This window comes from Furipterus horrens, unplaced genomic scaffold, assembly GCF_987537825.1.
Source record: "Furipterus horrens unplaced genomic scaffold, mFurHor1.1.pri manual_scaffold_9, whole genome shotgun sequence".
Classification (NCBI taxonomy): Eukaryota; Metazoa; Chordata; class Mammalia; order Chiroptera; family Furipteridae; genus Furipterus; species Furipterus horrens.
Window position 1 is genome coordinate 99574992 of NW_028327179.1, and position 25354 is coordinate 99600345.

A 25354-nucleotide genomic window follows, 5' to 3' on the forward strand; every position below is an offset into this window, starting at 1 on the left:
TTCCCAAATCTTGACGCAGCAGATGAGTGAAGCTCTTGGCTCCTCTTCGGTTGTTAATGGCTCTGCGCTACTTCCCGTTTTATTAAATGTATAACCGCTCGCTCGGTGATGAGGACGCTGCTCAGCAGCTCTAATGCAACAGGCACCGACGGTTTAAAACCCTTTATACAGGACACGTGTTTTATGTTGGAAATAGTTGCACGATGTTCTTTTGAATCTTCTCAATGGGCAACCCTTCAACTTTTAAGTGTGGATTTGATTGCTAAAAACGGTCAAAAGCCTTTCAAAATAAAGCCTAGTGTTCACGCAGAATAATGCTTTTTTTCCCCTGAAAGCCACAAATAATGTATTAAAACCACGTATTATTGTTAAACCTGAGCTGGTAATGACGTCACCAAGGGCCCTTACTGTTCTTCAGCAAGCTGCTCTGACAAGGAGGTGCCGGCCTCACCACTAGAGGCTAGGGAGGCCGGTGCAGGCCCTGGGGCCGCCCCCACCTCTGCCCACACAGCAGGGTGCCAGTACTGTGTGTCCCAGGTCTCCGGACAGCGGGCACAGCTCAAGCGACTGCTGCTCCTCCCACAGCCTCTGGGGCTGCTGAGTAACTACTTTCTCAACAGCCCTTCCCGGTTCTTCTTATCCTTTGAAAATGCTATCAGCCCTGGCCAGTGTGGCTCAGCTGCTTGGAGCATAGTCCCATAACCAAAAGGTGTGGGTTTGATTTCTGGTCAGTGTACACACCTAAGTTGCAGGCTTGATCCTGGTCTGGGTGTCTAAGGGAGGTAACCGATCAATGCTTCTTTCCCTCTAAAAGCAATGAAAAAATGCCCTCTGATGAGGCTGAAAAAATGTAATCAACTGCATATTGTATGGTTAAAACAAAATCTGATAGTTCTGAAGTTTTGTCTGTTTGTGTGGCTCTGGAGTAATTATAATATGGTTAGAAGGAGACTATTTATTCAGTAATGATGCTTACCTCTCCAAAGGGTTCGCTCTGTTGGGTTGAGGCGATCGCTCAGTAGGGCAATCGGGAGAAGCCAGACAAGGATAACAGGGCCAGGAGGGAAAATCTTACGTCCAGGACTTCAGGACTGGAAGTGACCTTATATTGCCACCCTGTTCGATGTGCCAGGAGAGTTAGGGACATGAGAAGAGGCTCCACAGATTAAGTGGCCTGCTCCATATCAAGAAGGAAGGGAATGCTCAGCCAGGACCAGAATCCAGGGTTTAGCCCCTGCTCAGGTGCTTCTTACGTAGCTTAATTTTTAGACGAGGGGTCAAGATTTCACAGCAAATACTGGCTCTGCTTACACACAAAGCCAAAGCCACCGCGCCCAGTGAGGGGTCACGCCATGTTTGGTCTGACTGTGGCCTAGTGGCTTTCAGAGCGTCACGGCACCCTGCTCTCGAGGATTCTGACTGGACGTCTTTCTGCATTTAGGGACAGATGGCCTTACAGTGAAGTAATTTGTTTTGAAGCAGCAATTTGACCAAGTTGACAATTCTGTGTGTGTGTGTGTAAAACTTTGCGGCCAGTTATGCTTCAAACAAACAAAAACTGGAGCAGGGCCAGAAAGAACACACACCCTAGAAGTGACCAATTACTCCTTTTGTGATACCGATACCCAGCACTTTCCACGTCCTTTACGCAACGGACAGTAAACTCGGATCTCTGTCAGTACTTATGAGGCCGCCTTCTGAGGAACCCCGATACAGGTGAAGCAGATCCTCTATCCCAGGAGCAGCAGAAATGCCACACTGTGCCAGTGCTTGCCCATCCCCAAGTCACAGATCCTGGCGCAGGGACCACAGGGCTTCCCTCCCAACCACAGCTGACTGGGCCAAGAGGAGCGTGTGACCCACGGGCAGCCCATCCAAGGGAGGGCCGAACCCTCCAGGGCCCGGTATAGGAGCAGGGCCAGAGCCCACACCTTCAAAGAGACGAAGGAAAACCAAGGGAGCCAGAGCCCCAGGACGTCACGGCACACAGGAGTCTGTGGAGCCGGGAGCACCGAAGACGCACAAGCCGGAAGCTGAGAGCCCAGGCCTCACGGGCTTCCGCAGATCAGCTTTGCCCCGTGACACGGCTTCAGGCGCGGGGGCCTTACAGCCCTCCTGGTGGGTTGGGCGCAGGTCTTGACAGCTGGCGCCCCGACAGCTGCGCGGCAGGCTCCGTGCTCAGCACTTTCACAGGTATCCCTGCACCCAACACCTCGGAGACAGAGGTATCGCTCTCCCTATTTTACAGATAAGGGAGCTAGGCTCATGATGGTTAAATAATACATGTGTGGCATGTCACCTCTGCTGATACCCGGACTTGAATCTAGGTCTGAGTCCAGGCTCTAACCCACGAAGCTGTACTAACCCGAGAAGGGGCCTCGTATTGGGGCCCCGTGCGCAGCCCCTGCCCCGTCCCTCCCCACCCCCCACCTGACCTAACTTGACTACCGGTTGTTTTTAAGAGCCTGACACTTTCCTAGTTAAAGAATGCCCTCTGGGTACGAACTTGCTTCCTTCGGGAGTGAAGAGAACAGGGTCAGAGGTACCCACCAAGCACACAGACAAAACATGCATCTCAGATAACCGAGTTCCTGGTAAGAGCTTGTGGGAAAGACGTGCTTTTATTTGTTGCTACCGAGCAGCCGTTGGGCAGCTAGCTGCTGAGGGGAGCTACAATACGGGGGAAGCAACGGGGGCGTTCCTGCCCGCGAGAGGAAAGCTGAGCAGAAATCTGGGTTCTCCATACCATTTGGAGAGCACAGATAAAGGAACTCTATCAATAAGGCTTCTGCACACAGACAGTGAGCATGTTATTCTCAGTAAGCCACAGGGTCTGGTCCTGGTTGTGACAGGCATGGACACTCAAATCTCTCAAAAATGCCCCCAAAGAAGCCCAACAGGCCTCCAATGAGAACTCTTCCGACTATTACTGATGAGGGAAATCACGTGAAGCATTGCTTGAGCTAGAGCTCAGCAATGGTGCTGCCAATACAGAACATCCAGCAGAAAGGATCAGTCATCGGCTTTCACTTTCTAGACAATCAACTTCCTTTTATTTTCACGTCTGTGGCTGAACCAGAGGTGGACCTTACGGTGACAATGGAAAACCTAGTGAGCAGAGCGAATGGAGCTGTGTGGTCAACCCCCGGATCCACTCTGACAAGACAGTGCCTACTCCCAACAGCCCAGACTTCCTGGTCCAGAGGGCAGACTGCCGAGCACGCTTCCGGCTTTCCCCTTCCCTATCACATCCGCTCACGACGACCAATCCACAGGTACTTCTTTAAGTGCTGAGTTAAACGCATGGCTTCTCTCAGGAGTCCTTGATGGACCAAGCTTCTCCACACACTGAAGCCTTTCTGTTGGGCTTTCTATTTCCCACTGATCCATTCTTGAATCTCAGGCAAACAAACTCTAATTTGGAGCTTGCCCGGAGTTCTACCTGATGGAAGGAGACTAGAAGGTACCAGAGCTGAACTCCTAGTCTGTAACAGGGCCAAAGAGGAGGACCACACCCACCTCCATCTTTGCTATGGCCCCGCCCACTCCCTTCCACCCCGCTTGATGGTTCTTGCTTCCCTGGTACCTGAACTGTGTTCACTTCTTGCCAGTTTGGGACCCTGCCAACTACGGTTCCTTGCAGAAGGTATTGTGGGGACTATCTAGCATTTTAACCCACGGATGTCTTCCATTAGTTCAGTAAATCTTTGAGTTACTCATGTTATCTGGCCCAACGTCACACCTAGAATCCCTTCTTTAGCATACCCTGGTAAGTGCTGACATCTGTTCAGGAAAGGGAATGCACCACCTCCGGATAGTACTTGACTCTTCTACCTTTTCTTTAGGGAGATCTGGGTGCAAACCCAGCCGGATCTCACTCAGGTTCCTAGTGGGTCACTTGTGAAACTAGAATTCCCAATTTTCTCAGGGTACGAGTCCAGATCCTCACTAGAAAGCTCCCAACATGCCAGCGCTCTGTTCCTCACCTGTCTCGGTTTGTTCTATATTCTTGGGCTGCTTCTTCGCCTTCAGATTCTTAAGTTATGGTCTCACACACATTTCTTAGGTCTCCCACAACCCCTGGTACTGTGACTGTCACACAGCAGATGCTGTAACTGTGACTACCCTGAAGAGCAGCATGTTCAAACAGAGCCTGCTCCGGAGCAAAGCTGGCTGGGGTAAACACTTTCCCTAGTGTGGTTACATACAAGCAGGCAGGGTAAAGGCTGAGCGAGCTGATAAAAAACTGGGTCCTTCCCTTACCATTTCATCAACAAAGTGTCCTAACTACTCACTGACCGTTTCGAGGCACCTCAGACAGATTCAGGGGAAACCAAGTGTGGGTGACGAACAGCTTACCTGCCCAAGAGTTAGGGCCTCGGCATTCTGTCTTCCACCTCAGGCTCAAAGCAAGAATAAAACAAACCAAACTGACTTCAGTCAAGTTTCAGCAGGAATGTGTCTGCTTTGATTTTGTTGCTTATTTGGCTTTGCCTGGATAGAAGCCAGAGGCAGAGATAGGATTTTGGCAGAAGGAATGTATCTCAAGATTTTAAAAAGTGTTCTTAGAAGCTCACTTTTCCCCTTTCACCAGCCTCATTTTGCAGACTTGAAAAGACCGAGATCTGTAAAAGGAAAGAACGGGACTTACACCCAATTGCAAAGCCACTTAGGTGCAGAACAAGGCTGAGATGCCCCCAGGTGACTGAATGGCCCCAATGAAAGGACACATGGTGGTACCTAAGGTCCCTAAAAGCAAAACCTGCAGGAAGCGGCCATGCCTGTCTGTGAAGGGGCTTAGCTCTCAGTGACCTAGGAGGCCCCTCAGCCTGCCCACCGCCAATGCGGAGCGGCCAGACCGGTGGACACTCTCTCTGACGGCTGGAGAAGGCTGCGTAACCTCACTGGCACCCACTGCTGGGGAGACGGAAGCTGGGCGTCCACAGGCACTTTCTGAAACTCTGCGACACTTCTGGAAAGTGCTGTAACCTTTTCTGAAGACCATCCAGAATATCAGGCAGCAGAAATAGAAAAGTCATCGTATCAGCTTATAAACAGTAAGGAGGAATTTGAACTAAATGACTCCAAGAATGTGGGTGAGGCACGAATGTCAGTCAGGCTGTTCTGTCACTTCTCGGGGACCACAGGCTTTTGAAGCTGAGGCCGAGAACACTGCTCCCCACTTTCTACCCGGGACCTCGGCAGAGGTTTCTAGCAGCTTCCGTGCCAGTGAGGCTGGGGCTGCAAATCAAGCTGGTGAAAGCTAAGAACTGTTGTCCTTAAGGAGCTTTCAAAGTCAGATTCCTTGCTCACCCAATACTTTTTAAATATGTACTTAAAAGTTAGTCTAGGAAGCGCAGGAAGGCCATACTGAGCTGTCATTTGGGGAGAGGCCTGAATTAGCCCGGGGGGACTTGAGCTGGTGTCGGGAGGGGCAGGAGCAGGGCTGTGGCCTGACCCCTCTCCTGGCACCTGTCTCACCATCAGGGAACTAACGGTCGGGCGCAGCGAGACGCGCTCCGCCTCCGGTGGGCTTCCAGCTTTGGTGGCTCTTCCCATGCACCCGTCCCCACCTAGAGCTGCAATCGCTCTCCATCTGCTTCCCTGTGAGGGACCAGCAGAGGCCAAACCTTGCTTCCCTTGCTCTCTGCAACTGCCGATTAGGTCACATTTTTGAAAAGGAGATGCTGGACTCCTTTCTGGGTCTTTCTGGATTTCAAAACATGGCGTTCTTATAATGCCGTCAAGTTCCCAAACTAAGTCATGTCCCTAGTCAAGTGCATAGGACCCCAAACGCATCAATGTGCCAATAGTGATTACTTGTGGGGGCCTTTCTTTCGCCCTGGGTGAGCATGGGTAACCAGGAAAGGAGGGAGGTTCACAAAACGCCCCCCCCACTGCTCTCCCCATACCACTGACTGGCCTCCAGACCTTCAGTGTTAACGCCTAGGCCAGACGTTTCGAGCCCAGTGAGGAGGGGACCCGGAGGGTCAGGCGGCGGTCCCGACGGGTCACTCTCACCCCCGCAGCCTCCACTGTGGCCCGCGCGCAGGTGGTCCTTGAGCGTCTGTTTGTAGCGGAAGCTCCTGCCACAGTAGGCGCAGGGGTAGGGCCGCTCGCCCGTGTGGATGCGCTGGTGCTTCATGAGGTGGTGCTTGCGGATGAAGCTCTTGCCGCAGTGCGCGCACTGGAAGGGCCGCTCGCCCGTGTGCAGCCGCCGGTGGTTCAGCAGGTGCTCCTTGCGCATGAAGCTCTTGCTGCAGTCGGTGCACGGGTAGGGCCGCTCGCCCGTGTGGATCATCTGGTGGCGGATCAGGGCCGAGTGGCCGTTGAAGTCAATGCCACACTGCGGACAGGAGAAGGGCCGCTCCTGCGCGTGCCCGCGCTGGTGCAGCAGGAGGCTGATTTTCAGGCTGAAGCTCCGGCCGCACTGCGTGCAGCGGAAGGGCCTCTCGCTGGCGTGAGCGCGCCGGTGGCTGGTGAGGCGGGCCTGGTCCACGAAGCGCTTCGGGCAATCGGGACAGGAGAAAGGGCGCTCGGTGCTGTTATGGACCCGGAGGTGGTAGGTGAGTCTTGACGGGTGAGTGAAAGTCCGGGCGCAGTGCGGGCAGGTGGGGGGCGTCTCACTGGCGTGGGCCTGGGGCGTGCTGCCGAGCTCGGCTGGCTGAGCAAAGTGCTTGGGGCACTGGACACAGGCCAGCGGGTGCTCACCAGCGTGGCTACACTGGTGGGTCAGCATCATGTCCGGGCTGAGGCTCTTGCCACAGTGGTGGCATGAGAACATCTGCTCCTCAGCTGGAGGTGGCAGGGGATAGCTGCCCAACTGAGTGAAAGTCACCTGTCCCTCAGAGGCTTCCGCCAGCTCAGTGGCTGGACGTCCAAAAGGTGTCATGGATGTAGACTGCTGACTTTTGAAAGTCACGTCTGAAAAAGTATCCTTTGCTGTTGCTGCAGCTGGAGAAGGGAAGGTGACTGGGACCTCAGGGCACAAGGAGGCCCTGGCAAGGCCTTCGGCTTTGATGACAAGCTGTTCATCTGAAAGAAAGGACTCAGGGTCACCCCCACCGACAAAGGGCCCACGGCCACTCAGCGGCCCTCCCCAGCTCTCAGGCTGCTCGGAGCGCTCAGCTGGCTCCGGTCAGAAGCCCAGGGGAGGGCTGAGCACACTGTCCCCCCAACCACGGTCCCTGAGACAAAACACCTGAGCCTCCTCCACGCTCCCTGCTCGGAAAAGGAGCCACCTTGGCATCCACCTTCCCAGCATTTCTTTCACCACGTGCCTCCTCTGCTCACGAACTGCGGAAGAGCCCCTGTGCCTCCTGTGACGGGGCCCGAAACCACGTGTTCATCTCCTCCTATTCCTCTGTATGCTGCCCGATACACCCTCGTGACTGGGAGCTCCCTTTGCTGTCCCTGAAAATGAAGCACGTTCTGCTTCGCATCTCTGCCCATTCCAGCCTTCCTTTTGTAGAATGCGCCCCCTCTCTTCCAAGTCACACCCAGCCACCTCAGACCCATCTTCAAGGCCCAGTTCTGGCTTCACATCCTTCCTTAGGCCTTATCTAAAAACGTAAACCACAACCAATGCATGTTCTCCAAACTCCGTATTTCCCGTATGTAATGTCCTATCCCACTCACCCTTGACACTTAACAACAGGCAGGCCTAGTACTGGCATGTGTGTCCCCATATAAATATCTTGGAGAGCAGAAACTATTTCCTAGAGTCTAAAAGAATCGAAGGCATAAAAGGTATTAAAAATCAGGTTGCAATAAGTTACGTAAATAATCAGGTCCCTTCTGACCTTGAGATTCTCTCCTATAATTCAGATGGCAAAATATAATGGTGTAATTAAATCAGAAGGAAGATAATTTGTTTTATTTCCCATCACTGCCTCTCCTGAGGGCCAGCTCTTCACTGACATTCCCATTTGTGTGCCCTCAAGGACATTTTTGTCCTCACTGCTTGTCTGCTTGTCCTGCCCCCACCCCCTTATTCTGTCCCATCTCCACGCTATTTAAATGTTCTTCTGTCTGTCCCCATCCTCCTATTTGTGCACTTATTTTTCTTCCTCTGACAACTGCTTTCTCATTTTAAATTTCTTAGTGTGATTTCGGTTTCACTTCTAACTTACCTGAGCATCTCTCCCCCTTTCCCACTCTGCCCCACTCCCCTGCCTGCACAACCCACGTCACCTGCTGTGTCTTCAGCCAGTCCTGGCGTAAGCTGGACCAGGGCACGGAGGTCTCCGACTCACTACTCACCGGCATAGGTGCCCTTGTAGATGTCACTCTGCTTTGACTCCTGTGGGGCCCCAACCTGGGGCTCTTCCTCTTGTTTAATCCAAGACAGAATATCTGATGTTGAAATGCCAGGCTCTGTTTGTGGGGGATGGGGGGAGGAAATGGCCTTCAGGGACTTGAATCAGGAAGTAAGAGCAGTCACATTGGTTTGCTGGACGCTACATTTTGCCCAAATTTCACTCTAACCATAACAACGGAACTGAATCAACCTTTAAAAAACTGCATACAACACCTAGAGAACCAGTTCAAAATGAAACTAAATGTATTTATTTTTACATGATGTATGTACTCAGCTTGACTCAGTATTTTTGGTGAGCCCATTTCAAAACAAATCAATTTTTATTTTGGAAATGACACATTGAAATGATCTAAAATCAATAGCGCCTTTCATTTCATTAGCACAATTACTTTAAAAATATTTTTTTTGTCTCAGTTTTTTAATGAAATAATGAAAACAGGCATAGTCTCTCCATTTAAGCAGAAAGGGCTCACAGATGCTAAATAAACACTAAGAAACACCACATTTTCAAAAGTTTGCTTTAAAAGACAGCAAAAATAAAAGCGAAGAAATAATACTGACCAAAAATTTTTTCTTAAATGTTAGTTAAAAAACAAATACGCTTCCAGAATTACAAAGTTAGGTCAGTTTAAATACAGACATGACTCCTCAGAAACATATTTTTCAGGTGCCCAATTCTAGGCTTTTCCTAAAAGATCGCATTACCTTTGCTTATGAAATGATACAGGTCATTGTTTCCTGGACTAGGATGGGAGGAGAAGTGTATGTGTGTATGTAAGCCCCTTAGGCCTTGGGGCTTCTTTCAAAAGCAGAAAGAACAGCCTCCAGAGGCCTCGCCCAGAACATGTCTCATTTGGTCAGTGCAGAAAGAGCTACACTTGCAATTCCAGCTGAGGTCTACAGAACCTTTTTTGGCCTAAAAGGACAAGCTGGCAAGCTAACAAGGTCCAGAGAGTGAATTCATGCTCCCTATATTATTTCCCAGAAAAGCCCTGTAAGCAGGTTATGGCTTTGCTCCTAGCAAATGAGAACTCACTGGGTTTTCCCGACACCCTGAAGTCAGGCAGAGACCACTGAAACCTGAGGGCATATCCCAAGCAGAAATGAAAGGCTGGACCAAACTGAGGCCCCAAAGGCTGTCGGGTTCCTCGGAGACCGGAGACGCACAGGTTTCAGCAGGTGGCAGGCTGCCTTCCCAGCCGTCCTACTCTGAGCCACAAGGCTACAATGTATGAAACATGCTCCAGCATCGTTTCTTTTTCTTCAAAATTAGAATAAAAAACTTAAACCCTCACCCAAGAATATGTTCACTGATTTGAGAGAGAGGGGAAGGGAGCAAGAAAGAAACAGCGATGTGAGAGAGAAACACCATCATTTGTCTGCCGCACGCACCCGACTGGGGATCAAACCTGCAAGCCTTCAGGGTACAGGACGATGCTCCGACCAACTGAGCCACCCAGTCAGGGCCCAGCTTTTACACAAACACATATATAAAGGAAGCAGCAGAAGAGCAAAGCGTAGGTATAAGGAAAATGACCTTTCACAGACATTTAGAAGAACTTTCTATTTATCAACAATACGAGACTTTAAAAATGCGTAACTGCTTCTCTGCATCAGCTTTCTGAATAACAAGTTAGTGTTCCAGAAACCGCAGCGGTTCAAGCGGTCTGCCATTTTTGTGTGTTTATCATTATGAAGTCATATGTTACAAAGCTGATGAGTTTCAGTCCACTGCAGCCATTATTCTTTTTAATGCTCAAATTGTCCCTTCTCTGGCCAGCAGGAGCCCCCTCAGATCTGCTCTGCCTTTTCACAGCGTCGAACACCTGATTTTCTTCATTTCTGACATGACAAACCATCCCAGGTTCACCCTGGACAGTTCCTGCTCCAAGCGCACAACCAATGATCTCTGAGAAAGGGAATTTAGAGACCACAGTCGGGATGACTAGGGTGCTGTCGCTGCTTCTGGTCTTTTCAATGGACAGAGCTACAAAACACATAACTTTTAGAAAAAGGAAAGTGGTACAAGTTTATATTCCTATTTAAGGTTACAGGATTTTAATTAAATCCTTTGACTCAGTACTTGTATCTTTTCTGTATTACCCTGAAAAATTTTGGTTCCTAATGCCATTTAACATTATCTCTGCTTTTCTGAATATGTTTCAAAGTAATACCAATATTATTAATAAAAATATGAACTCAATTTTTTTTGTGGTTCCTCTGGTCTTTAGGATATATTCCTCTAGGGATGGTTAAAATACTGTGTTTTAAAGTCATCTGAAAAAAACCTACTCTGTGTATTTGTCACCAACATGATACAGTTTACTTATTTCAGTGTGTGTTTGGTTTAAAGGAAAGTTTTTTTTTAATAAGAGGAAGTTCATTTAAAAAGTCACAAACAGTGGAAGGGAGCCAGCCGGCTGCACAAGCTCAGCACACAGTGACAGAAGCAGAGGAAGGGCCCTTGGGGCTGAGGAGAGAGAGGCTCGGGCAGCGCACCCCTGGGGGAGGCGCGGGAGAAGGGGGAGATGCAGGAGAAGGGAGAGGTGCGCGTGCTCCCGAGAGCGGGCACACCTCACAGAATGTTTTTATGTTAAGTAAACTGTTTACAGGGTTCCAGAATCAAAACTATAAAACTCGGGACATTCAGAAGGTCTAGCGCCCACCTCTAATCCCTTTCCCTGAACAGACGGCTGTTCTCACTGGTTTGTGTTCATCTTCCATCGCTTCTTTGTGAAGATTAAGTGTGCGTGCACGTGATGTCTGCCCTCTTTGCGTCATGCCGCACAAGGCGTGCTGTCCCTGGGCTGTCCCCTTGCTATATGCTCTGAACGTGCCCACAGCAGCTTATGGGTCTTTCATGCCTTTCCCCAGCTGTTCTGTGTGGCTGCACCGTTGTTCAGTCAAGAATTCCCTGTTGATGGGCACTTGGGTTCTTTCCAAACTTGCGCTAGAATACCGGCCAGCAGTCAACCATGAAAGCTATGCAAGGCTGAAAAAGAGCCAGCCAGCGCTCCAGGAAATCCCAGGAAGCTAACCATTCTTTCTGAGTAACGATGCTAGAAGTCCCTCTGGTTACTTAACTAACTAGGTCAGTACAACTAGGTTACTATTTATTTTATTAAACAATTGGGTCGTAACCCCACAGCCAGCCACAGGACGCAAAGACTGCGGTTATAGCAACTGTGTTTGGTGGAAGTGGGGGGGTATGTAACCCAGTCAGCTTTCAGAAGTACAGGAGCCGGAGAGCTGGACACTAAGGTGGCCTGATACAAATACCCTTGTGGTGGCAGCATGGCAACTGCTGGCCAGGCCACCACAATGGCACTCAGAGCACATTCCTCAAAGGCCTGGGGAATCCCAGTGGCGCACACAAAATGAAAGTCAGTCACTGGTTTACACTAACCACAGGCTCTGGAGAAAGCCAGATCATCAAGGAAAACTGAATACTGACCAGGTAAGAGAAAGTTGGGAAGTGCTGAGGTTTTAGGTTTGAGAGGCAGTTAAAAATTGAAAGTCTGATCACAAGAAAATGCAAGATTGTAATATCTACACTGGTTGAGTATTATTTTAACTATGAGAAAATTTGACACCTTAAGCAGACAATCAAAATATTTTATACATCAAACTACCATTGGCAAAAATATAAAAACTTTTGAAACTTTCTGTGAAACAGGTGTGGGGCTATAACACAGCTGAGTGGATGTGTTAGGTATCTGTATAGTAATTTAACACCTCTAAGTCTTACCCTTTCTAGGATGATTCTTGTTCTCAAACAGGACAAACTAAACTAAAGGGATTATATAGGATGTGACTTAACCGCTGATTTTATCAAAAGATAGTTTTGCTGGACCAGAGTGAACAAGGGTACATGGGATAATGGTGACGCACGTGAAACACAAATAATCAAAGATGTCTCCCCAGCTCACTTCAGACGGACAGACAGATGGAAAGGGTATTTCATGAAAATGGAAACAAAAAAGCTGGGGTAGCAATACTTCTACCAGACAAAACAGACTTTAAAACAACAGCTATATAACAAGAGACAAAGAAGGACCCAGAAACTCCATCTTTGGGTATTTATCCGAAGAAACCCGAAGCACTAAATCCAAAAGACACATGTCTCCATATGTTCCCGGCAGCATTATTTACAATGGCCAAGGCATGGAAGCAACCTAAGTGCCCATCAACAGATGAACAAATAAAGAAGCGGTGGTTGCCCTGGCCGGTGTGGCGCAGCTGGTTGGAGCAACATTCCCAACAAGGAAAGGTTGGGGGTTCAAGTCCCAGTCAGGGCAAACATAGGTTATATATTCAACCCCTGGCGGGGTGTGTACAGGAGGCAACTGACTGATGTTTCTCTCTCACATTGATGTTTTCCCTCTTTCTCTCTCAAAGCAATGAAAAGAATGTCCTCAGATGAGGATTAAAAAAAAAAAAAAAAAAATCAAGTGACCAAATAATGGCCACACACACACAGCAGGTCTGCAGTTTGGCCCTAGTAATAGAGTTAAAGAAGAACTTCAGGAAATTTCAAGTTTATATTTTTCTGTATTCTCCCACTCACTACTTACTATTCCTTACTAATTGTATGCAATTTTATCTAGGACACTAGGCATCCATGACTATTCCAAAGGAGGATATAGTGATTCCTCTTTCCCATCATCAGATTCAGATCATGGTGATGGAGAGAGAGCATAAAATCCCATTCTGCCTATATATTTTTATTTAATTATAATGCACGGTTCTTCTGAAAGCTCTAAAATGTAATACAATAATAAATTATGGATTTTATTTTATTAGAAATACAGATAAAATCTGAAATGTATTTTAGAAAATTAAGTACATCAATATTCTAATATAAACACACTGGTCTAACAACAAATTTCGTGGTATATTAAAATTGATTAAAAGATGATGTTTGAGGAGAGAGAAACTGCTTGCTCAAAAAATTAGGAAGTTTTATTATTTTTTTCTAATGATTTAAATGCTTAAGTGGATAATCATCTATCGAAAAGACATTTTATTAGTTCTGTCACTAAAGTCTCCTAAAATTAGTATCCTCCACTTAGTATTCATGTGAAAGGGTCTGTTATGCACCTTAATGACCAGTGAGTTTAATACTGTTCTCCACTGAAAGGAACCAGGACTTCTAAAAAAAAATTTTTATTTCTTGATTTTAGAGAGACCCAAGAGGAAAGGAGGGAGGGAGAGAGACAGGCAGACAGAGACAGAGAGACATCAATTTGTTGCTCTACTTATTGATGCATTCATTGGTTGACTCTTACACGTGCCCTGACTGGGGACTGAACCCGCAACCTTGGTGCATTGGGGCGCTGCTCCAACAAACTGAACTACCTGGCCAGGGTGACCCAGGATTTTTTTCATGGGTAAGGCGAAAAGAAATCTACACAGGCCTGTGTTAAAAAGGCCTGCTTGCAAGGCGGGCCCTGGCTGGCAAGCAGCTGCCCATGCTGATGTGGAACTCCCCGACAGGTAAGAGTGCCTCAGTGGGCCCACGCTGTGGGTGTGGTTTACGCTGAACGCTGGCTCTCCTTCTGCGAGCCTGGGGTCCTGGTGCGTGCTCAGCAGAGGGGCCGACGTGACCAGCTCCCATGAAAACCCTGGGCGTCGAGCCTCTAATCAGCTTCTCTGGAAGATAACATTCTCCAAGTGTTGTCACAAGTCTGTGCCAGAGGAGTTAAAAGCGTGTCCTAGACAAAGAAGGGGACTCTGGAAACTCATCTGTTTCCTCCAGACCTTGCCTCATGCTTTTTATCTTTGCTGATTTGCTTTGTATCCTTTCACTGCGATAGATTGTAGCCCCGAACATGACTACAGGCTGAGTCCTGTGTGTCCTCCTAATGAGTTACCGACCAGAGGTGGTCTTGGAACCCCAAACACAGCCTGGAACTTTTTTTAAAAAAGAAAACAAGTATGGAGTTGGTACTGGAAGGATACAGGAGACAATTTAAAGTCCTCTCACTTGCCAAGCTGACAGTATGAACTACACAAAGAAATTAACTGGCTTAATAAAAACTCTTAAATATATAAACATAAAAGGGGGGGAATATAAAGGGTTCTTTTTTTAAAAGGTTTTATTTATTTTTAGAGAGGGAGAACAAAGAAAGAAAGAGGGAGAGAAACATCAGTTCTAAAAGGTTCTAAAAAGAGACATATTTGAGGGTCATTTTCAATGCCATATATTGACTGGTCTAAGTCATATAACTCCTGTCTTCAAGACCTGGTAAATATCTAGATCATTAATCACCAATGAAAGCTATAACTGTGAAGAATCAAATCACAGTGTTAAGTAAATTCAAAGCTGACTCTGTTTAATTTGAAGAAAAAACGTATTCACGTACAGAGGTCAACTACTCACAAGCTGACAAGATGGAAGCTAAATGTAACTTTCATACATCATCACAAAACCAAATCCCTTACATCTTTTCCATTTGTCCCCCGAAGAAATGACACACTGGCTTATGCCTACTGAGGGCCACGTCGGATGACTAATAAGAGTGGACTAAGGAGTTACTTCCAGTAATGAATCTTTCTGATCAAATCATCCATCTTTCTTTGTGATGTAATTTTAGACTCATTACATATATCCATGACACAGATATTAATCAAATTCAACTTGATACATTGCCTAAATACTATCACCCACGCATTTTTAAAAATAATGCGTGGCAGATATATGCTTACCTCAGAGAGAATGGTCACTTAAGAACTGGGCATTTCATTACAGGTAAAATTTACCTCAAAAGAAAAAAAACTGGCCTCAAGGTTAATGACATCCATGCTGAACTACTTACGGAAAATGCAATGATGTCCACACTGATTGTGAAATACAGTGGGAATAGAGTAGATGGCTTGATGAATGAAGAGAGGGGTGCAGAAATGGATATACATGTGACGAGAAAGAGTAAAACGTTAGCGGTAGAATCTGGGTGACAGGTATTTGGGTGTTCACTATAAAGTTAAGACTTTTCGGATGTTTGAAAACTTTTGTAATGAAATGTTAGAAAAAAATAAGAGTATGGGATACAGGTTTTCTTAAAAAAAAAAAAGGGTCCCAGGCTGCATTTGGGGTTCTAGGAGCACCCTCCGGTTTGGCAAGAGAGGTTCATCTGGAAGAGACGTGTGGAGGATGAACTCTGTGAGCTTTCTATCCAGCAAAGAACAGAACAGCACGAGATTTTTCCGCAAGCACAGGTGGCCCCCGCGACAACAATACGACGCGATGTTGACTGGCAGGCCGTTCCACACAGTAACCAAAAACGTAAGGGAGGGTTAGCTAATGAGAGCTGGCTCCCACAGCGGGCAACGCCTGCTTTGGGGGCACCTGGTTAAGTGCATCTCTGAGGGACCACGCCGACTCCCAGCCCCCGTAGCTCTTCTCCACGACCAGGTGCACTGTCCCCGGAAGCCACTTCCCTCCACACCAACACCGCCGCTTGCTCTGCCACCTAAGGACGTGTTTATTTTACTAAATAACGGGCTCACAACCTCTATCGTGGAACGTCATCAGTAGCCCTCGGGTGTGTGGTAGTGATGGGGGAAGGCACGGGACACGGTGACCTCTCAGCTCACCCTCTGACGGACCCAGTCAGTCTCGCCGCCGTAGCACCGAGAGGCCCTGGAAGCTCCCGGCCCTGCTCCCTTGTTCTGTGCCACCCTCTCTGACCAGGAGAGGGAGACGGAGTGGCCCCTCTGCTCCCACTTACCTTCGCTGGGGTCGGTGGGAATCTCACTTCCCTCTGGCCCCGCCTGGTCCTCTGTATTATGCTCTCCTTCTGGCTGAATCTGAGACAGGACATCAGGCTGATTCATGGCATAATCTAGGAGGAAGAAGGGAAAGGGGTGTGACAAAGAGGAAAGCGAGAATGACAGCTACCTGCCACCAAGGCTGAGCTGAAGGCCTGAGGTCCCCAGTCCAAGGGGATCTCTTTTAGACTCTAAATTACTTCTCCCCATCCATTCACCCCCAACTACGGACAAGATCTGTTAGAAAAGCCGGGAAGAGGGGAGGTAGCGTGTGGGAGAAGCCCACGTGCTACCTGAGCACGGCCCGCCTGCTTCTTTCACTGAGTGAGAGGGACAGTGTGTCTCATCTCAAGGGGAGGGATCAAGGCCCTCTCCAAGTGAGGGCACCATGGATACCGCTGCAGCTGGCCCAGCCCTGACCCTGAACTTCATTCTCTGTCCTGACCGGCACAAGGAGAAGTTACTCCTGCTTAGCAAGGGTGAACTGGAAATCTTTGGCTTGGAACCAGAATCTGAAGTGTGTAAGGACAGCATGAGAATAAGGACCAGGGGCTGTTCTGAGCCCTCCTGGGGCTGCTGTCGCCTCACTCACAAGGTGCCCACTTAGCCTCACCCATGGAGATGAGAGACTCATAGTTGCCCTTCATGATGTTCTTGTAAAGTTCCTTCTGCCATTCTTCTAACTTTTCCCACTCTGGAGTGGAAAAGTAGATGGAGATATCATCAAAGGTCACAGGCACCTGAAATTACAATGACATTAGGGTCAGTCCCTCCCACTGCAAGGCAATCGCTCAATAAATCTACACTGAGCCCTGTCTGTTTATAAGAAACTGTGAGCTGCTGAAAGGATACAGGAAAAAATTACGACACGTCCAACCTCTAGGAGCTGACAATGTTTCAAGGAGAAAGGCGTTAGGTTTCAGGCCACAGTCACTCACAGAGGTAGGTACAAATGAGAAGCAGTATTCAGTTCACGTAACACAACACATTCTGAATATCCACCAAGTCCAAGGTTCAGCCTAAGCACCAGGATTACAGAAACAAGCTTTCTGCCCAAAAGGAGCACATGCTGTATTCATATCAACAACACGGAGGAGAAATTTCAGAAACAGCCATACTGGGGCTGTGGTGAGTCTAGCAGAGACAGGACTGTGGCCAGGCCTAAAGGTCGGGTAGGTTATGAACAGGCTAGAACCACGAACTGCCCATTTTTACAACTTGCTCAGCACCTAAAATTGGTCTCAGGGCAAATACAGATACTCAATAGTTTATTTTTATCTCACCTCACTACACAAGATTTGTGATTGTTTACAACAAAAATACAGACAATAAAATAATGACCAAAGCCAAGGGTCTGGACGGGCTTCTGGTTCAAGGTCGTGCACTAAGCACACACGTATGGACTTCCCGGAGCCCCCCCTGAAATGACAGCTCGTAAGATCAGGACTATCTACAAGGCAGCAAGACTGAGAAGGGGAGGCCGTCACTAGATCAGATTTTTGATGAGTTTCTCATTGAGACCCGAAGGATGGGCTCGTGCTGGGGTCGGAGGTGGGGCAGAAAGTGGCACCTCCCCACACACGGGAAAGGACTGCAGGCGAGGAGCCCAGAGAACCCCAAGCTCAGCGCTGGCAGACACCCCGAGCAGACACGCACGTGGTTATAAACTGCAGCGTGAAGGTCTAGCTGTAGTAGAGCGGGGCCCCGCTGTCACCCCCGCCAGCCCCGGCCCCCACCACAAACCTCATTGTAAGGAAACGTACCCACTGCCTGCAGACAGCGTGGGATTCCACGTGTGGGTGTTGACAGTCAGCTGCTCCTCGCCACGGACCTTACCCTGAAGCCCGTGTGTACCCAGCACCCAGACTCAGCCCTCTCCAAAACTCTCTGCCTGTAAGTACCCGACCAAGGATTACTCACTATATATATATTAAAGAAAAAACTAATAGCAGCAAGACAAACACTACGATCAATTCTAGAAGCAAAAGCACAATAAACTGAAAATCAGACAAACCTCTAATACAGAGCCCCAGAAAAAGTCAAATACATATTGCACCCATTAAAAAAATTCCAGCTGCTTTAAAAAAAAAAAAAAACAAAAAAAACAGAAAATATTGTTTTTTAAATCCTCACCCAAGGATATGTTTATTGATTTAGCTTTATTATTATTATTATTTTTTTTTTTTTTTTTGAGAGAGAGAGAGAGAAAGAGAAAGAAGCGGAGAGGAACATGGATCGGCTGCCGTCCGTACCTGCCCCATTGAACCCACCACCTGTCTGGTGTACTGGGGTGATGCTCCAATCAACTGCGCTGCCTGGCCAGGGCAGAAAATAAATTAAATCTCTAATTGTTAAAAAGTAGAAAGAATGGACGGGAAGGTCACAGAACTCTAGTTAAAAAGGTGAGAAAAACAAAGGAAGAGTTCAAAGGCAATCACCCATATCCATCAAACTAGCTCCAAAATGAAAACAGAAAACAGTGGGGAGGAGGTAACATGTTACAGACACAGACTCACAGAAGAAAACTTCCCAGAGCTAAAAAGACACCAGTCTTCTTTCTGATTGAAAAACCACACCAATGGCCTAAAATAAATTTAAGGAGAACTACACCCAGACACATCTTCAATTAATTTTAGAAAAACTAGTACAAATAAAAAACAAAGACTTCCAGAGAGAAGGAAATAGCTTTCTTCAAACAAATGAGAACTGAGGTGGTCGTGAACTTTCCATCAGTGGCCTCTCATGTCGTGAGACAAAGGACCGATGCCTTTACAATGCGAAGGAAGATGGAATATTATTCAGCCTTAAAAAGGAAGGAGATTCTGACATGCTACAACACGGATGAACATGGAGATGCTGTGTTAGTGAAATCAGCCAGTCACTCAAGGACAAATGCTGGATGATTTCACTTACAAAGAATCATCAAATTCACAGAGAAATAAAGCAGAATGGTGGGGGCCAGGGGTGGGGGGCCAGGGGGCACCAGGGGGTGTTGAATGGAGTCTCTCCCACAAAGCAAGGACACGAAACTACTTCCCATATACTGATCTAGCAAATCTTCAATATATGTAATTTTACTGAGAAATCTTTAAGGAAATGACATTACTTTATAAATAATTTTAAGAATTTAACACAGTTTACGTGTTACCCACTTACCCAGGGATGACAATAAGTAACTTTAAGTACCTTTCCTTTTCTGTTGGTCTTATGGCAAATGCTAAGTTTAAATTATCCTAAAGAACTTCTGGAGGGACTCCAGACCCAAATGAAACACACTGCAGAGGGGTCTCCCTCAGACACTGACTCTGAGACCCCCTCCCCTCAGAGTCCTTAACGTCCCTCTCTTAATCCCCACCCCACCCCCCGCATCCACTCTTTGGCCCCTCCCTTCAGTCCCGTCCCCACCACTGCACTGAAGCCACCCTGTCAACGCCCCTAGCGAGATCTGTATTGTCAAATCAGTCACTATCCTCATCTTTCTAGACCCCTCAGTGACACGCTCAACCCAAACAAAAATTCTCCTGCCTCCTTCCCACCCCCAAGATGGTCCCCATCTCAACAAATGTCAACCCCATCCTTCCCGTTCTCCCAGCGCAGAGGCCGGGAGTCAGCGAGCCTTAGGAGCACGTGCTCTGGGCCGAACCCAACTCCGTTATTTATACTTAGTGACTGCATGGCCTTGGACGAGTTCGGGCTCTTAGGAGAAAAACGGAAGCGCTCGTCACACGGTGAGAACTGAGTTACTGTTGTTCTGAGCCCCTCGTTGCCCAGTTCCCACCTGTAAGTCCTGTCGGCAATTCCACCATCACAACAGCCTCCACCCGTCCACACGTGTCCGCCTCCACCACCACCACCCTCACCCGAGCCCCGAGTCCCCCAACCATTACCGCTGCCTTACGAATTTTCTCCGTTTCTCTTCTTACTCCACGACCCATTCTCCACATGGCCAGCCAAAGGCATCCCCTCTAAACAGGAGCAGATGGGGCTCCTCCGCTTAAAACCCTCCAATTTCTTCCCTTAGGAGAACTAAGATAAAACCCAAACTCCTTACCTTGGTCTCCAATGTCCTACCCATCGGTGGCTCACAAACCTAGTCACATATTAGAATGAGCTATGCAGCGTTAAGGATTACTAATGCTTCAGCTCCAGCCTGGACCCACTAAGTCAGAATCTCAAGGGGTGAAGTCCATCAAAAAATTAAAACCCTCTAGGTGATGCCCGCGCACAGCCAGGGCCGAAAAGCGCTGCCCTCCAGGACCCGGCCCTACCTGCTCTTGCAGCCAGGCCCATGTCCTCACTGCGTCCCTGCCGCCTGCCGCCCTCTTTCCCCTGGTCGCTCCAAGTCTGTCTGTGCCTTCGGGAGTTTGCACCAGGTATTCTTCCTGCCAGAAAGCTCTCCCTGCCCACCAGTCTCAGCCTAAATACTAGCTCCTTTATGAGACCCTTTCTGACAGCCAATCTGAAATAAATCACCAGACAGCACCTTCATTTTTAGCGAAGCACTTAAATGTATTCATTTTCTTGTTCGTTTTTATTGCTTTTCTTTCCCCACTAAAATTTAAGCTCCAGGGGAATTTACATGATTGCGCACTGCTATGCCTGCAGGATGCAGAAATCAAGCAAAACAGGGAGTGTTCAAGAAGTACCTGCTGAATGAAGGAAGAAACAAACAGGCATGGCTGGGAACCGCTGCCTCAAGGCTGTCTGCCACAGCGTAGGAGTGATTTTTATTTCCCTTTTGTTTTAGAGGCTATTCCCTCCAGCAAGGCTGGGCCCTAGCACTGCAGCTCACTTCTTCTGTAAAGCAGCGGAAGGACAGAGTCTGTGTCCACCTGAGACCTACAGGTCACCCCAAACCCTACCCAAACCATTTATTCTACGTCCCTGCCCTTGCCCTCCCTCTGACTTTTTCACCAGAACTGTCAACAAATGCAAATTGACTCAGTTAAATGAAACTTAATTTAGTTTCCACACCAAGGCTGCTGCAGGCAGGTTAACAAAGAAAAGTGACTTGGGGGTAATGAACAGCAGAAGACAAAGGAGAAGAATATCCATCTGCCAGGTCACCAATTTTATTTGGAGCTTTCCAATATGAAGCTGGACACTTCAAGCGATCGCTAAATTGAACATGAAACACTTCCCAAATAGATAAACACAGAACAACTATGCGGTTCCCAAGACTGCCCCTTAGGAAGAGGCAGGTACCGCTTTCCATCCAGAAGCGAGGTACTACCTTTGGGATCTCTCCTTTCATACCCGGGGGCAGCCGCAGGACCCAGAAGTTCCTGTTTCTCAGCAGGTTCTCCAAGTTCTCCAGCCGCCGCTGCAGCAGCCCGTACTCCTGCAGCAGCGTCCCCAGCACGGCCCACTTGCCCTCCAGCTGGTTCCCAAGGTCAGCCACTGTCTTCTCGCAGCTGGCCAGCTTCTTCTCGGCCGTCCCCGTCCGTCCTTCCAGGTGCAGGAGTCGCCGGCTGTGCACCTCTACCTTCCTCTCGATGGCCTGCACGGCCGCCACCACCGTCCACAGGGAGATGGCCGCAGTCTGCAGGTGGGCCTCGTTTGCTGCTGGGGGCGTGGGAAGGGGAAGGGGCTGCAGGGAGGCGAGGCATTCGGAGTCCCACTCGGAAGTCTGGGTGCAGTGGGGAAACAAGAAAGACACCGAGGGTTAGCAGGAGCCTTAATCCAGACTCGGGCGAGATAAGGGCTGCCTAACCGCGCACCGGAGATTCGTCTACCCCCAGTTTTAGCAGGGCCTGCATCCACCTCGCCTTCATGGAGCTCCTCGACACCAAAGCCAAGGGAACCGCTATGGTGGGTCGGGGATGGGTGAGCTTAAGCCAGCAAGTGAAACTGGACCAAGAGCCAGCCTGGCACGTTCCCTAGACGCAAGCTCTGCTGGCCAGCGGGCCCCAGGCTCCAGCCGCCGCCGCCTCGGCCTGTGGGAAAGGCCTCCGTGCCCAGCAGCGGCCCAGGGTTCCCCAGCGCAGCGCGCTGATAAGTCCCTGACAGGCTTAAGCTCTGGCCGCCCCTGCTTACCAACCACGACCGTGTCACTCAGGAGCAGCCAGGGAAGCTCTGAAGGCTGAGTCGGAGGGCTGCAGAGCAGAAGGCAGGACAGACGTGTTTGTTCTCGCACTGCGCCACTGCACTGGGCAGACTCGGGCCAACGGGGGCTGTTTAGGGGCCAACCTTGGCCTGTGTAAGTAACTTCCGAACTAGGTCTTTAAAGGAGATAACAGGCTGTCCCACCACTGGGCACGCTCTGAAACGGTATGCTAAAAAAGCAGCGGAATTCCCACACACACCGGAGGGTGGCCGGGCATCACAGAGCTGTCGGCCACTGCGGTGACCGGCTCTCCGGCCCAGCTCGCCTCCGACCTTACTCTCTCTTCAGCTGCTCTGCACCCCCACTAAGCCCGACCACTCGTTCCGGGCTGCTGGGGTCAGCCTGCCCCACGCGCTGCTCCCTGGGGCGCTGCCCGCTGGGCTGCCCGCCCGCACGCACACCGCTCCCAGCCAAGCGCCGGGCGCGAACGGGGCCCCCGGTCCTGGTTCTCTGCCCCTGGGAGCCCCACAGCCAGGCGCACTGGAGCTGGGGCGGGAAACCCCAACGCCTCCGAGCTGCGCGGGGCCTCCAGCCTCCCGGTGCCCCCCGCGCCCCCCCCACCGCACCCCTCGCCAGGCTGCACCCCCCAAGCCCTCTCCTCACCCGCTGTGCCTGAGAATCATCTGGATGTCGCATTAAAACGCAGACGGGGACCCACCCAGCGCTTTAACCAGCTCCCGGGGATGCCGAGAAGGGGCGACGGGCTGTCCGAGGACACGGAGAAGAGAGGACGGGGACCGACCAACACTGTCCCAACCGCTTCTTCCCACTCCTCCCCGCTCAGACTCGCTCAGAACTTAACCCGCGCGCTCTCCTTTCCCTCCCACGGGAAGCCGGGGCGCCCCACTGGACGACCCCCCACGCGCGCCCCGGGCGCCCGCTCCCCCCCCCGGTCTGTGGGGCATGGTTCTCCTGTCCGCTCCCGTTTCCACGGTCAGCATGTCAGTCTCTCCCGGCTCTTCCGCCGCAGACGGCCCCGCACTGCCCCGCACTGCCCCGCACTGGGGCCACCGTGGCTCCTGAGCGCTGCAAACGTGTTTGTTTTGACTGACACGTGCTGTATCAAATACCCAGCAGCCCTCGCGGTGCGGCCCACCCGAGCGCCGGCCTGCGAACCACAGGGCCGCGGGTTCGATCCCCAGTCGGGGCACAGGCCTGGCTTGCGGGCCGGGTTGGCGGCGCGCGAGAGGCAACCGCACACTGACGCTTCCCTCCTCCTGCCCCTCCCTTGCCCTAAAAATAAACACATCAAATCTGAAAAGAAAAACACTCGTCGGGTTTTGAAGACGTGCTATGGCGGAGAGATGCAAACCTCGGCTCCTGTCCTTAATCCTGACCACGCGCTGACACAGTTTGCAGACGCGAGCTTAAATAAAAGCGGTCATTACGATAAATGGCACCCGGGGGGCCGCGAGCAAACGTCACGTGACACGCGTGGCTTCCGTCCCACTTCCATCGCCAGCGCCGGCCCGTGCCCACCTCGCCCGCGGTCCTTTCGGGACTCGAGAAGGCGGCCCCGCTGCGCAGTCCGCACCCCACCGCGCCTGCCCCCCGCCTCCCGCGCAGCTCCTCCGTGGCCGTCACGCCAAAGCCTCCGAGTGGGCCAACCCCAGGCCGCACTTCCCGGCCCGCGTCGCCTGTGCAGCCCCCGCTCGCGCCCCTGGGTCCGCTGTGCACGCACCGGTCGGTGCCCTCGCGGCCCCCGCCGTCCACGTCCCTGCGCCAGTCAACACGGCAGGGAAGCCCGCCCGGGCACCGACGGGGGGCGGGGGCTCCCCGTGTGCGCCCCCGCGGGCCTTCGCGCGCCTGCCACCGTCACGCCGCGTCCGTGGCTGCGCGGCGCCCAGGCGGCCCGCACCGAGCGCGGTTCCTGCCCGCAGCCGCGGGGTGGTCGGCGACAGCGCACTCGCGGGCACCCCTCGACGGGCTGCGCAGCCCGCGGCCTCGGGACGCCGGAGGGGACCATCCCGCCCAGGCTCGCGCTGGCCGTCGGGGTCCCACCCGACACCCAGGCCCCTCGCCGGACGGCGGGCCCCGGGGGCGCCAGGGCTCGGGGGCTCGGACTGCGCCCCGCGCCTGACAGGCCCGGCTTCCCGCCCTGTCCCCCTCCCCGCGGGCCCAGGGCCACGGCCCGAGACGCCCAGACCCTGCCGGGCGCGCAGCCCTCGCCGCGCGGGCCGCCCTTACCGGAGCCGGGGCCGCCTCGGCCATGGCCCTGCGCTGTCCCGCCCGGCCCGCGGTAGTCGCCGCCGCACGGTCCCACACAGGCGGCACCCGCCCGGCCTGCCTTCCGGGCCCGGCTGCTGGGGGCGAGAGGACGCGGCCGAGGCGGGGGCGACCGGGCGGACGGGCTCGAGGGACGCGGAGCTCTGCGGCGCTCGGTCCGCAGCGGCCCCTCAGCTGGCGCTTTGTGGCCACCGAGCGCACGCCAGGCCCGGCCGCTGCCTAGACGCGCCGCCCGCCCGCCCGGCCGCCCGCCCTCCGCGCAGCGCGCCCCCTGCCGGCCCGGCGGACGCTGCGCGGGGCGGCGGGGCCGGGCGGCGCGTGCGCGGGGGTGGCACCAGGAAACAAGTGTATTGTTTTCTCCCACCTGCGCTTGCTCTGCAGGCTGCCGCTTGGGGTCCAGCCGCAACCGGAGCCCATCTGGGGAGTGTTTTCTTCCGGGAGGCCCCGTTGCAGGCACCGCCTGGGGGGCGGCGCTGCGGCGGGAGGCAGCCCGAGTCAGGAGGGTGGGGCGATCGAAGCGGGGGCGCCGGGTGCCAGCGAGCTGCGGGCGAGAGTGCGGGCCACGGGGGCACACGGCTGCGCTGAGGAGGGCGTTCGGCACCGGCAGGAACTGCACAGATGAAGCAGTGCGCGCGCCACGTGGTCCGTCTCAGGGCCAGAACTTACTGTGCCGTTGTCCTTACCGCCGGACCGCGGAGGGTACGGTTCGCTGGGTCTGTGCTAACGGACAGGAAAGCAGCTCCTCCGTGTTCTCTACGGAGGCTGTGAGTTTCAGGGTGACGACCACTCACCCGGCGTTTCCAGCACAGTTCTCATCTCAGACCAGCTGAACATGAATCCACGTCCTCCTGAACCTGCGCGTCAACAGCTGAATCAAGCCCGTGTCCCCAACTGTCAAAAGACATAGATCAAAAGTCTGAGAGCCATCCTGT

The 25354-nt window shown here is 51.4% G+C and overlaps 1 protein-coding gene across 2 annotated transcripts; it reads right to left on the reverse strand.

The window, feature by feature from the left end:
* Window positions 1-2778: 2778 nt before the first annotated feature.
* ZNF398 (zinc finger protein 398) lies at window positions 2779-24615 on the reverse strand. 2 transcript variants are annotated; one of them, XM_090287642.1, is made up of 6 exons: window positions 24384-24615; window positions 21324-21719; window positions 16704-16830; window positions 16051-16164; window positions 8263-8376; window positions 2779-7035 (listed from the first exon to the last, which is right to left on the reverse strand). In XM_090287642.1, the coding sequence occupies exons 1-6, from the start codon at window positions 24405-24407 to the stop codon at window positions 5879-5881; spliced, it is 1932 nt and encodes a 643-aa protein (XP_090143768.1). In that variant the 5' UTR covers window positions 24408-24615; the 3' UTR covers window positions 2779-5878. The 2 variants fall into 2 exon arrangements, with proteins under 2 accessions (XP_090143768.1, XP_090143767.1); XM_090287641.1 differs by lacking the exon at window positions 24384-24615 and adding an exon at window positions 21811-22447.
* Between the last annotated feature and the right edge of the window lie 739 nt (window positions 24616-25354).